Here is a 13,843-nt window from a genome sequence, read left to right as displayed (position 1 = left end):
GAGTCAAGTACAGAACCCACATCTAGCAGGCCACAACACCTTCTTGCATAATTTGATACATTCTCCCCATCAAATTGATCAAGGCCAGCACTCCAGGAGTTAGCTAGTTATCAATGGTTAGGTCAGGGGAAAGATGTGGACAGCTTATTCCTATTTTCTTTTTTAGAAGCACATTTGCAAATGATTGGAGGTAGGGGCACAACACAGGCTTCTGTAGCAGCCTGAAGTTCTGTTGTACAGCTCATTAAGTTTTTCTGGAGCAGTTGTCAGCTCTACTTTGATGGAGATCCAAGCCCTACCTATAGCTTCTGCTAGTAATAAAATGAGTCACAGCTAAAATGATGAACAATGCAGGGAAATGTAATGGAATATGTAGATTACAGTTACCAGATTCATAAAGAAATTAAATATGAACTGTTGTAGGTCACATTGCTTGAAAATGGAACTGGGTGTGAATATTAGTTTTCAGGGGATTAGCTGAATGACCTGTTTAAACTAAAGAAAGTCCATTCATTGTTGGGAAGGAAAACATTCTTCCCAGTCTTAAGCAAAAAGCTTTGAAAGAGCATTTCAAAGTTGTACCAAATCTAATCATCCCCAAAGCCTCCAAAATGTGTTTTCTATTTATGTTTCTTCCCTATACCTTTTGCTCATCTCATTTTTCTCCATGCTACAGGTCCTTTTTCCCTCCAACATAGTTCACTATTCTACCTGGTGTCCCACTTACCACTAAAGGGGACTGAGCCATGAACATATGCTGCCTGTAAAGTGGTACATACTGCAGCCAGTTTTAATAAACATTGCCCATTACTTAAAAATTTACCTAATAATTTCAGTGTAATTTTATGTTCAGGTTAACTCATTTGGCACTTTATCCTATCGTACTAGCGTAAAAGCCCTTAACTATAGTTTAGGCAAGTCTATTGACAGACAAAATAGGAGAGACAAAAAACTGAAAGAAGAAATCTCAAAACATGTTTTTATCTCATAATTATTAAATGCAACAGACTGGAATGGATACCAGAGGCAAAGAGAAGTCATTTACATCTAAACTTGGGGTTAGTTACTAGTGATATCCATGTGTGGGATATGCTGCAACCCTTCATTGTTAACTGGTGACTCAACTCCTCTTCCCAGGTAAATAAAACCCAACTACAACTGCTGCAGTTTCAAACTCATACCATTAAACTGGATTTTTTTTTAGGGGGTGGGGAAAGAAAAGGATGGATGAGGGTAAAGAAGTGGGGCAGGCAGACTAAGTGGTACTTAATTAAACACTTAACCCTGACACCTCTCCCCCCTATGGTACAAATGATAGGACAAATTGCACAAGGAAACCACTAGAACCTTATTTGGGATGGGAGCTGTCAGCCACAATGGTGTCAATTTATATTTGTACGTTAAGTATCTGTTCATCCCACTCATACATAACTAACTTTGACTGTAGTTAACTGGCAATTCTGCTTGTTTATAAAAACAAACAAACCAACCCTTGACATCACTCGAGCTAGATTACTTAGTGATTTCTGCATGTTGTCTACTCACCACATTTTGATTACTGGTACAGCAAAACACATTTAAATTAAGCTAGACTATCATTTTTCCTTCTGGCTGTACTGTCAGTCTGACATAATCCTCCATACTAATGTGATTTTTCTCCCTCCTGAAAATATTTGGAAATCTTATTTTAAAAACCATCATGCAGATTAAAATGCATCAACATCCAGAATGTAGCAGAGGCCACCATTTTAAAATACATCTGGGAATAAAAAAACAAAGTAAATTCTTATTGATCTACTAGGAATTTTAGAGGAAACATGTTTCATATATGATTAGACTAGTGTCTTTCCACTTGCTCTGAAGAACATAGGGGTGGAATCACCCTGAATTAGTCATCTTCATTCAGGAGTTTCTTTTCTACTTACGGCCTAGGTACCTTAAGACATTATGGTACACCAAAAATAGAGTTCTTACACAAAACAGGTGCTAATATCTTCACTAGCTGCAGGGTATTTTTTGAAATCTTGCATGAAGAGAAGTCCTGAAGATGCAGCATGAGGGAAGTGTTTAGCATATATACAACCAGGGTTAAGACTTTTAGGGCCAGAAGCACCCTCTGACCCCCGTATAAATACAGGCCATAGAATTAAGACTGACAAAAAGTTACTCCAGTGGGACAGAGTCACATTTCCATTATGATGCACATTATGTTGGCATTGAAATATGACAGTGGTTGGTGCCTAATAGTTGCAAAAGGTTCTGCTGGCTTCCTTGTGGGCATGCACAACTGACTGTAGCAGCAAGACTGAATCATAACAGTCCTTTCATGCACTGATCTTCCAGAACCTTCTGTATAAGCACAAGTTGTTTGTTTGTTTATTTAAAATAACCTTTTTTGCTACAGATGATAGAGCCAGTGGAATTCCGGTATTGATTTTTGTGATGTAGACAACTACGACAAAATTCCCAAGGAGGCTGAGCTACCCGAGTTCCAGATGTGGAACACTATCACCTTTCCAACAGAAACGAAGGCAAAATGTATAGCAGTAGTAAGACTAAAGAGCGGGTCATTTCAAACTTCTATTTAGAACATCTGCTGTAACATCACAAGAGATGAAATCTCAGGACTGAAGATACCATAAAACAGCAGTTTTGTTTTAGTTGTTCATTTTAGTCAGAACTTACCACCCTAACCCTAATGAGGTACATATTAATGAAGGAGGTAAAACGGTACCTAGTGTGGCAGGCAGTTTTACAGGTTCAGCAGCCTGAAACTGGAACTTAAGAAACAACACTGACAGGCAAACCAAACACTTTGATAAACTCCTATTGCTAGGTTCGTTTCCTTATTTTATTGTTATCCATGATGATAGCGATATGGACTGGCATCTTCTTGAAGTACTAAAGTTTTGTTCGAGTTGTTATTCCTTCATGACAAAAGCTGCATATACTATTCTAGAACTACACATGCATTAGTTTTGTACACACAAAAAAGAAAGCTTTTACAAAACTGACAGATAACATTTATTAAAACATGTTATACAAAAAAGGGCATGGGTCTCTTCTATAAGAAGAAAATATTGAACAGTAACATTAAATTAATTAAAACCATGCTGTGCAATTAGGACAGCAATTTTATGTAGACAAAACTATCCAACCTTTGCAATACAGGCATAACATCTCACAAAATATCAAGATATGCAACTTTACTATTTTATAAGTAAAAAATTAAGCTCATTGGGGAAGATTCACCTGACTTGCATAAACAGTTACATTTCTGGAAGATGTTCTGGAATCCCATGGGAAACAAAAAATGCAGCAATCAACTGACACAAGCTTCAAGCAAAATCAGAGTCCAACAGATTCATCATTTAAAAAAATATACTACTTTATTTTCCAGCATCTCCCTTCGGCACTGAGAGCTTAGATCCTTTGCCTAAAAAACCCCTCATAAACGCATGTAACTGAGGAATACAGCAACCTTCCTTTACTGTTTTATGGAACCTTTCAGTTTTGCAAAATGGAGCTGACAAACTATATGTACAACTATAACTTCTTGGGAGTCAAAAAAGGTTATCTTACTGACACCAGCCCAGTCATGTTCTGTTTAGAGGGCTTGAAGGCTCTCCATTATTTCATGCCCAAAAGTATGGGGGTGTTAGCACAGACCTTATAATAAAGACACTAGAATTTTGGAGTCTCTGAGCTCTTCCGTGGACTCTGAAGTGTGGCATTTGATTATACTCTTGATAAATCAGCTGCTGGAAGTGCACAGGGATGCGAGTAGTTGCCTAAATTCAGCAGCACATCAGAGGGGAGAACTGAGAACAAAGATCTTCCAGTCATGTCTTTCAGAGTCTTATCTGCTCACCTATGAAACAAATGACACATTCAAAGACAGACTAGAGAACAACTAGCTCGGCTGTACTTCTGCAGAAAGGGACATGGGAGTTACAGTGGACCATTAAGGTATGAGCCAACTGTGTGCTCTCACTGCAGCAGAGAGCCAACAGCATACTGGGTTGCATTAACAAGTTGCAAATCAAAGGAAATTATCTTTCCATTGGATTTGGGACTGGTGGAGCCTTACCTGGAGCAGGACCTGAAACTGGACGCAGTACACTTCAAGAAAGCTGCAAAAAGATTAAAAGTCCAGCGGAGAGCAACACAAAGGATGAGGAGTAATGCTCTCAAATTGTAGCAGGGGATATTCAGATTAGATATTAGAAAACTTTTTTCATTATGAAGGTGGTTAAGCATTGGCAAAGGATATCCACAGAGGTTGTGAAATTTTCATTTTTGGAAATTTAAGAGCAGTTAGACAAATACTTGACTAGGATGGTTCAGGTGGGGATCCTTGAGAAGGGAGTTGGACTAGGTGACTTCCTGAGGCCCTTTGCAGCCTTATTTTTTTAGGCTTCTAAGACAGCTGCTCCCTGCAGTTGTGAAGGCAGGGCTTTCAAATACTAATGTACAAAACAGGAACCGCAGTCAAGGAGAATAAGACTACTACATCAAGATTCACAGACCCATGAAGAACAGAAGTTTTGAAATGCGTCACCATGGCAGCAGGAGACTTACAGAATTGTAGTTAACTTAAACACCATGGTAATGAACATTTCAAATCCAGTGACTGAACAGACGAGAGAAAAATATATCTTTATGAGATGTCATCATTGGCAGGACTTCTCTCTCTTTACAATAATTCAGGTGTTTACAAAATGCCCACTTTGATAACACCCCACAGCAAAGAGACAACACTAAAGTACAGGTGGGAAAAAATGCACAAATGTCTCTAAAATAAAGCATACGCAGAAGTGCTTAAAATTGACCTTAATATGAATGTCTCGTTTCACCCAAAACAGCAAGCATCTTTGTTGCTGGAACAAAGTCATCATACTAATAGTGCTTGCAAACTCTGCAAAAAGCTGTATCCATACTTCTTTATCTTGGTTAGCTTGAGTGGAACAGGTAGAAGTGAGAACTCTGGAGAAAAATCTTCTATGGCAAATACTTCCTTGTACCCAAGCCATTTCATGTGGTTTAAAACCAAAGATCCAAGTGTCAAGTGTTATAAACATTAATGGAATCACATATGTGGGGTTTCAACACAATGTAAAAACGTTAGGTAGGACAGCATTAGACCAATATTAGAAATTTACCATCCATGACAAGTCACTATAAAGGATAAACATTATTTATATGCATCTACTGCACCTGTATAAAACCTTTAAAGTGTCTTTTTTAGTACATTTTATTTTAAAGCTCTATTTCAAAGTTATCTAAACAGTATTCCTATTTGCCGTTAACATTTAAAAGACCCACATAAAGGTTATCTCAAACTGGTAGAAGAAAGGGCTTTGCTGGCAGCACTGTAGGGGATGGGTCTGATGGACCGGTTGACTATGGATTCTCAACCTGGGGATTGTGACCACTCTCCTTTATAGCAAGATTGGAGAAAGGTCCCCAAAATTTTCAGTTGTAACATGGGGGTCCCTGTATGAAAAAGGATAAAAATGACTATGCTAGAACAATCCTGAAATGAGCAGGAGAATCTTTCCCACAGCAGTAAAGAATGGAACGTGCAGAAAAGTCTTCCAGTACATGGGACTGGGAAGGGAGAAGGTAATGGAAAAACTGGGCCAGTGAATGCTGGAACACCGCCCTCTATGCTTTTCTGAACAGACAAGGAAATAACCTGTTACCACTATAAATTTCAAGATTAAAAAGACAGTGTTAACATGGAAACAAACTATTGAGGGAATATATCATTTCTAAGTTTAAAAAACATACTTATAAAGATTTTTAAATACAAAGTGCTTCTATACATCGAGCAAGTTACAGTGTTAGTGAGCAAATCCCTGTTTAGTTACCTTGATTACAAGGGCTACACACGGCCACACGGTTTATTGTAGAGTCCAATTAAGTGCTAGGAACAGGAACTCCTTGGTGCTGGGCCATTTGTATCCATTGCCTGCAATGGAATCTTCATATTTGGGATCATCTATTTTAACAAAATTTCATATGAAAATATCTGAAGAATTGACAGAGTAAAATTTAAGAGCCTTCAAGACAAAATCATTTTACTTAAAAGTTTATAATTAATATGCCAAAACAGAAGTGACCAGAGATAGTAGCCCGACAAGCAATAAACGCCACCTTGTCCCAGACATCCATCTTCAGGAGACAGTCATAGCTGGTAGCCATTTGAAGCAGGCTAGCAATTGTCCCGAACTGTTATGCTGGAAGTGGGTTGCAAACATGCCAACTCTCACCCATTCTGATAGTGACCCATTTATGCTAAGGAGGCTCCTTCCATTTTATGTTGGGCCGTAAAGTACAAAGTAAAGTTAACTGCTTTTAAGTAGGAGTGCAAAGGCTTTCAATTAGTAAATCCTACTGCCAGCATTACAACTGATGCATCCACTCTCACCTGCAGGGCTGGTAGCATCCCTCAAAACTACAACATTGCTCCACACAGACTGCTAGAGCATGAGTCCAGTGGATAACACATCCTCTTCATGAAGCACAAGCACCACCGTCTCACTGTCAAGGATCCAGAAGTTGCTCCCAAGCTTGAAACTTCTCTGCAGCCCTATATCCCACTGTACCATTAAAAGAGATCCCAACTGGGCAATTTAAGTGGTCAGCAACAGGCTTCATTTGGAGGGGAAACAACTCTGGCTGCTTGTGGCTCTGAAAATGATCAGAGTCACAGTAGTTCAGTACCAAGAACCTGTACTAAAAACCTGACTGGTCAAACAGTAAAGAATTAAGTATTTAAATAGTTTGTCTGTGACTAACAACCACTTACTGAAGCAAGTGTTTAGAAGTTATGAACTAAAACTAGATAGAAATCTTCAAATACATTTTAGTACCAAAAACAAATTTGTTTGTATTGTTCACTGAGTTTGGTACTTGCTGCTGCAGTGATCCATTAAATTCCAAAACAAACTATAATTTAAATGCTTAACTGAGTGTACTGGATTAATACCAAGTTTGCAGAGGTTTTTTTTTTTGTTACACATTTTGACAGTTGGCCACCCTTGCAACTGCTAGATGTTCTGTAATGATGTAGTAATTAAAAGGCAGCTAGACTTGCCACAGCATTAGGCTGTTAAGCCAAGACAGTTATAACTTAATTCAGTTTTAAATGTATGCACTGTCCAACAAGATATAACCAAGTGCTTTAGAAAAATGGATAAAAAGAATTAGGCCCAATACTTAGCTAGGACCAGATACTTTACCAAAAATGGGCAGAAAAATTATCCAAATAATACCTTTCCATCAAATGCTGTGGCACTCTAAAGGCTACTTAAGTTACCTATGTAAAGGGTGTTGGTGGTCTCTGTTCAGCTGCAGGCAGACAAGTTATTCTACAGGTTGACATCTTACTTGTTTGTTAAGAGCTTTGACTCCTGCAAATAGTTAGGTTTACCAGACTAGCAAACTTGTGGTGGTGTTACTGTTGTCCACTTCTCAATAAGGCCACTCACATGCATACAGTTATACATAGAAATACATATTTGCAGGATTGGAACCTTAAATAATTCTTTTGGGGATTGGGCCTCACTATGTGGTTGTATGACACTTAATAAAAGAGGATGCCCAACAAGGAAAAAATTACCATAAGTGGCGTCACTATTTACAGATTACGAGTCGCATGAATTAGCCACTTGAACATCTTTTATATCTAAAGCTTGTAGAGTGGCATCAGTAGATGGACAATAAGATCTGATCTGCTTAAATCAGCAACACCCTTACCACTTTTAAAAAAACACCCTAAAATGTCACAATAGCAAGTACCAGACAGTATTTGCATAATTAGCCTGTTTTGCTTAATCTACTAAACAACATTTACTATGTTTCAGTTCATCTCAGTAGTATTCTGCTCAACTTTGGTAGCCTGGTATGATTTACTACAAGAAGTGACATGCCGATGAAAACTGTCCCGCCACATAAATCTTTTCCCGCAGATGTTACACTCATATGGTTTGATGCCTGTGTGGATTTTCATGTGGCCAACAAGGTGGTGTTTCATTTTGAATTTCTTACCACAGACCCCGCAACCGTAAGGCCGAAGGCCAAGGTGCATACTCATATGCCGATCCCTCTGGCTCTTGTGTGTAAAGCTTTTACCACACTGGCAGGGATATAGTTTGTCAGCATGTGAGAATCCAGAGAGGGAGGTTTCTTCTTTAATTCCTGCAGCCACTTCAACATTTTCACCATACCCTGCTGCTATCATAACATCCGGTCTGTGAACACTTACATTTCCATCTGCCCTTTCACCTGAAAATTCTTCCATAGAAGAGCCATAGAAATCAACTTGCTCATCATAGTTACCCTCATCACCCTGTTCATCAAACTCTGGTTCTATCTTTTTGTCACTGATGTGAAAGTCTTCGACACCTGAAGACTGGATAGGATGCTCTGGCTGAATGGCATTCATGGACTCAGAGACTTGGTGCTCATCATAAGGATTATCTGCACCTTCACAGTCCTGTTCAAATCTTTCTGGTTTCACATGGATCCAACGTTTGTGTGACATGATGCTGGGTTTGCTGTAGAGAGGTCTTGTATACTGATATTCTGCACTGTCGCTAGCTCCCTCTTCACCGTCCTGACTTGTCATTCCTGTGCTCAGTCTGTCATGTTCTGTTGAAGAGTTACTGGGAAGATACTCATGTTCTGTTACTTGAGATGACAACTCGTCTTTCGAGCTTTCTTCTTCATTTTCACCATCCCTTAGCTCTTGCCCTTTGTGGAAGTCAGGCTGTCCGCCAGAACCCAGCTCAAAAGTTTCAACAAGGCCATTATAACTGCTGCTGCTTGGGGACTGATGATCACTGCCATGATTCATCTTCTGACAAAGCACTGTTGGGTTTCCTTCTAGCACTTCCGTACATTTGTCTACTACATGCCACATCTGAAGAAAGCTTGCTGCTGTCAAATAACTGACAATTTCTGGAGCAGGCATGACCAGGCGACCCGTGTAAGTAGAAAGAAGAATATTCTCAAATACCCTTGGATTCATCACATCAGGCAGGACTATTCGTCTGCTATTTTTCAGGAGCACTTGGTCGCAGAAGTACGGGGAGCTGGCTGCGAGGACAGCTTTATGGGCTCTAAAGAGATGGCCCTGAACTACAATGGAAACATCACATAATTGTCCTTGCTGGCGCTGCTGATTCAGCTTCTGTAAAATGGTGCTAGAGAAGTCAGGAAATTCCACTCTAAAAGAACTTGACCCAGACTCCATTTCATTACAAGTTAGTGCTGTGCTGCAAGAGAGGAAAAAGATCACCAGTTTCAAGACAACTTCATCAGAAATTCTGGTTAGTTATGTTTGCTTGGGCCACTTTCTGAGGTTCAAGTCTCTCCCTAAAGGAGGGACACTTTAATTAGGCCAAGATGTTTGGATCAGCAGGTGTACAGAACAGAAAATGAAGCTTTTACAACTTTAATTTGTTTTCTTTATTCTTGTTTTTTGTTTTCTACAGAAAGCAAGTTATTATCCCACCACTTCCTATTGCATTTTACCCAACCACAAAAAAACAATCTGTGCACATGTGCAAGCTGGAGTGGTACCAGCAATTACTCTACCCAGATACAAGGATCAACTGCCAGTCAAATCTCAACCCCTGTCCTTAAAAGCATGGCAATGCTTCAGAAGTGCTTCACAGTTCAATACACTGCATGAAAATGATTACCAGAGTTGTAATTAACGTGGAGTTTGTGACTTCCATATTTTTGCAACTAAAGAGAGAGAGAGAGAGACAAAAGTAGATGCTGTGGAGCTGTGAAACAGTAAGAACACTGAAGTAACATCAAAATTTATTACAACCCCCCTCAATTTAACACCTTTTAAATTCAGTGTTTTTCTTGTTTAAACTGGAAACTTAAACCTGAACTCCTTAGAAATTCTCAGTGTAACAATGCAACAAAATTTAAACCCAAGAGCTTAGCAAAGAGCTTGATTAATATATTAAGGATTTTGAGCTATCCAGCTGTTTAGTTACAGAGGGAAGAGAAATATCTGGATTTAAACAGTTACACAGTAAAGAAACAAAGAATAAGTCTTTTAACTTAATGTTTTAAAAGATAATAAATTATAACTAACAGCCCAACAAAATGTAAAGTTACTAATCCTTAACATAAAAAAAAAACCCTTATTAGGAATTCAAACACAACTATAGAAAGACCTATTTTAACTGCATAAGTAAATTTGTAAATTATCTTACTAAATAGAAAGGAAGAAACTGTTAAAGGGTTATAGGTGCTAACAGGAATAACACTTTTCAATGACCAATATCAGGGGAACCACCGCTCCCCACCCCCCCCCAAATAAAAAGTCTTGTATAAATGTTTGTCTAACTCTTACTGAAGATAGGAAGTAAAATTCTGGAAAAAGAAAACCCATTAATTCAGACTGAAATAAAAATGCAACTGATTTATCAGGTGGTTCTTCCTACATAATTGTTTAAAAATATACGTGTGTGCAATACACAGTATTTGAGACAGCCAAAAAACCCAGTAGTTTGCAGCTGAATTGCAGCAGAACTAAAATAGCATCTGGGCTCTGTGGGTGACGCATTCAACAAGTCTAAAAAAAAAATATGTCTGTAATCCATGAATATACTTTTCAGAGTGTAAGTTTGGAAGTGACAAATTACTTGAAAATGACAGTGTTTCTTACTGGAGAATTTTATGTATGCTCAATTTCACAAGTACCATGATTTCAAACAGAAAAAACTGAAAGTAGCAGCACCACCATTTACATACTTATATATTGCTTCTTAAACCCCCAATAACAATTTAATTAACAGTTCATAAGCATGCAATCAGTTTCTGGTATTTTGGAGAGAGAGATGAAGTTTGCCTTTTAAATGAAAGTTCTTCCAGTTCCTCCACCCAAGGTTTAAGAAGTAGGGAAGGAAGACAAGGCAGGTTGTGTCAAAATATTTCAGAAGGAAATTGTAAAAGAGATTACCCCACTGTCACATACCCAGCTAGAGGTGGAGAATGCTTCCAAAGAAGGAAACACATGGGAGCTAGACAATTAGTAACAGGACTGCAAATCTTTAGGCCTTATAGGAAACCCATCCCAGAAGTCCTTGCAAACACTGAAATGAGAACCTTTTACAAGACTATGCCCACTTTAGTTCCATTTCAAAGTGCCTAAATCAGCCTTACTTTTCATAATAATACACTCTATTATGCAGAGCTATACGAAATATAAATTGCAGGGGGGGCAGGAAGAGTGTGTCATAATTTAGGTTGCAAACACCATTGTAATAAATTGAACACATTTTTCTCTTTCCTGAAAATTAATACAAGGTTTACAAAGGGTAGTTTTTCATGCAACCCGAGATACATCCCTTAAACCTGCCATTAAGGGATGGCCTTATAGCTAAAAATCAAGTCTGGCACTGTGTCACCATGGTCAGATGTACTTTTTAACTGATGACCATTTCACAGGAGGAAACCCTACTAGCCTACTTCACTGGCTATTGTCAGGCTTAATAAACGTTTTATTAAAGACAGTTTAAGATGCTAGGTAAAAATCATTTTTAGTGGAAATTCTTTAAACCTAGAGTGGTCTAATAAGGCACCACTTTAATACATCAGGCTAGTATCTGCCTTCTGGTTAAGCAATTTGCCAACTGCACTCATAACAATCTGAAAGAGTCCAGACCCCTATGAACTGCTTGAACCAATAGAGAACACCAGAGTAAGATGTCCATTTGTACAGTGTGTGATATTTTCAAAATGCAGTCCTATAAACATCTGGAATCTCTATATTAAGAATTAAAAAGCAACATCATTACTTTTCCTCCTTTACAGAAAACGACTGATGAATTTTAGCCCACCATGATAGAAAATTATGTTCAATCTGCATTCTAGGCAATCTGAAGTATGAGCCAATTGAAGTGCTGAGTGGCTGATTTCCTGATTAATAGACAGTATCATATTTTAAAAGATCCCTTATTAGAAGGGAGGTTATTTCTGAAGCCCTCCCATGAAGTCAAACTGGCTTACACATTTCTAAAGACAGCCCAACTATGAATTAGGAACCAGGCAATTAGCAGAATGACACAGCACCTTTAACCCCAGCTAGTTTCATTCACCTTCTTTCAGCCCTGCTCACTTTTTACTGTTCCTCCTTTACATGAACACAACTACCTGTTTCAGAAAGAGCCTCCCTTTCTTTAGGCTTTTTCTCAGACAGCACCATCCCAGATAAAAGAAACCCAGCCCCACTGCAAGAGTTTCAGCTTGCAAATACAGCACACTCCCTCTAAGCACATAGCTTTGGTACGAAAAAGGTTGTGCACTTACCCTGAGCATGCACTTAAAGCAAACAAACCTTACTGAGTACACATAGCACTTGAGACTTAACAAGCATTGCTAATATCACTGTAGTATTAGCAGAAAAACTGACTAGCATTTGTCCTTTTTAAAGCTTCTAATAAGCAGCTTAGTGGATGCTACTAGAAAACTCAGAAATGAAGGGAGAGCAGTTCTGAAGCTGACTAGGAACCATGGAACCAACTACCTCCCTTCATCTGCAAGGCTTCCAAGAGCAGCCCCCGTGATGGCTCCTTTCCCTCCACTGTATCTGGTGTAGTTGAAAGGAGAACAATTACAGTTATATTTAGCATGCACTACCTTGAATATAATTAAGTTAAAGCAGACAGTAGAGCTGAAATATGCTGCCTACCTGACCAACATACACAACTGATACTTGTTTATGGTTCTTGTCACATACAACAATAAGCAAAACATTAGGACTGGCACTGCTACGCAGCTAAACAAATTAAGCACTTACACCAATGATTCTCAACCTTTTTAGACTCAAGACACCCCTCGAGACACTCCTCCAGAACTTGCGTGAATTCAGCGGCACCCTGTTTTAAAATACGCCTTTATTACAGTGCTTACTTTCTTGCAAAGGGGCCGGTAGTAGCCAAGCAGGGACAAGCCTGAACCTGCGCTTATTCCCTCACACCTGCTTATCTCAGTTCAACTCAAAGCACCCTTCAAAAGATCTCGTATCACCCTGGCTGAGAATCACTGACTTGCACCGTATGCTATACAGCCTATGACAGCCCGTCCCACAAAGTGAGCTGCACGGATGCAGAAAGAGTGCAGTCACGTGTAAGTTATTCTTGGCATTGCTGAATTATGCAACAAGAACACACAAGGGCAGCTCTTTGTTAATACTATAATGGACAATTATTTTAATGTGCAAGCTCAATGCATAAGTCATGACATTTTTGTATCTCTTCCTACACTAGAAGGAAGTTAATTCTTCTCCAAACATCCCCAGATTTTGGAACAACTTCCCATACAACATTTGTTGGCAATCACCGGTTTTTTTTCCTTTTTAGTAGTGCTACGCTAATTGAAGTTAAATGCACTGAAATAACATTTGGCTTGAACTACCATCTCTCCACAGCATACAACTGAAACATGAGAAGACACCACGCTAAATCCACATATTTCCTGTGGCATAATGTTTCTAGGCAGGATTACTGGGTTTTTTTCCTATGGGCAATCTGACATGAAAGACAAGCGCTCTACATGGGAGGGGCAGCAAGCCCCACACGTGCTGTCCAAACCCTTCTTCACCTGCGTTACCAGAAGCCCAGATGTGGAAGGGGAGATGACCTGTGAACCGTGGCTGGACGCGTGCTGCTTGCAGGCTGCTCTGTCGGCATGTTCCCGGCGGGTCAGGCGCGGCAGGGCGATGCCGTCCTTCTGATGCGTGCTGAGGGAGATAGGTACACAGATGATATTCTCTTCTGTCCTACAAGTGAGCGGACGTAGAAGACAACAT

General features: G+C 39.3%; 1 protein-coding gene across 3 annotated transcripts in view; it reads right to left on the bottom strand.

Annotated features, from left to right (window-relative positions):
* Positions 1-3,000: 3,000 nt before the first annotated feature.
* ZBTB43 (zinc finger and BTB domain containing 43) overlaps positions 3,001-13,843 on the bottom strand; it is a 15,977-nt gene continuing 5,134 nt past the window's right edge. Inside the window, exons 1-2 of one of the 3 annotated variants that reach the window (XM_019510925.1) lie at positions 13,636-13,769; positions 3,001-9,284 (exon numbers count right to left, since the gene is read on the bottom strand). In XM_019510925.1, coding sequence (XP_019366470.1) covers positions 7,868-9,262 — 1,395 coding nt within the window. In that variant the 5' untranslated portion in view covers positions 9,263-9,284; positions 13,636-13,769 and the 3' untranslated portion in view covers positions 3,001-7,867. Of the gene's footprint in view, positions 9,285-13,635; positions 13,770-13,843 lie in introns of those variants that run through there. The other 2 variants (XM_019510923.1, XM_019510926.1) reach the window with 2 other exon arrangements.

The sequence above is a fragment of the Gavialis gangeticus genome, unplaced genomic scaffold (genome assembly GCF_001723915.1).
Source record: "Gavialis gangeticus isolate Ggan-Ray unplaced genomic scaffold, GavGan_comp1, whole genome shotgun sequence".
NCBI classification, from domain to species: Eukaryota; Metazoa; Chordata; order Crocodylia; family Gavialidae; genus Gavialis; species Gavialis gangeticus.
The sequence above is the reverse complement of the archived record's forward strand: the minus strand, read 5'-3'. Positions and strand labels throughout refer to the sequence as shown.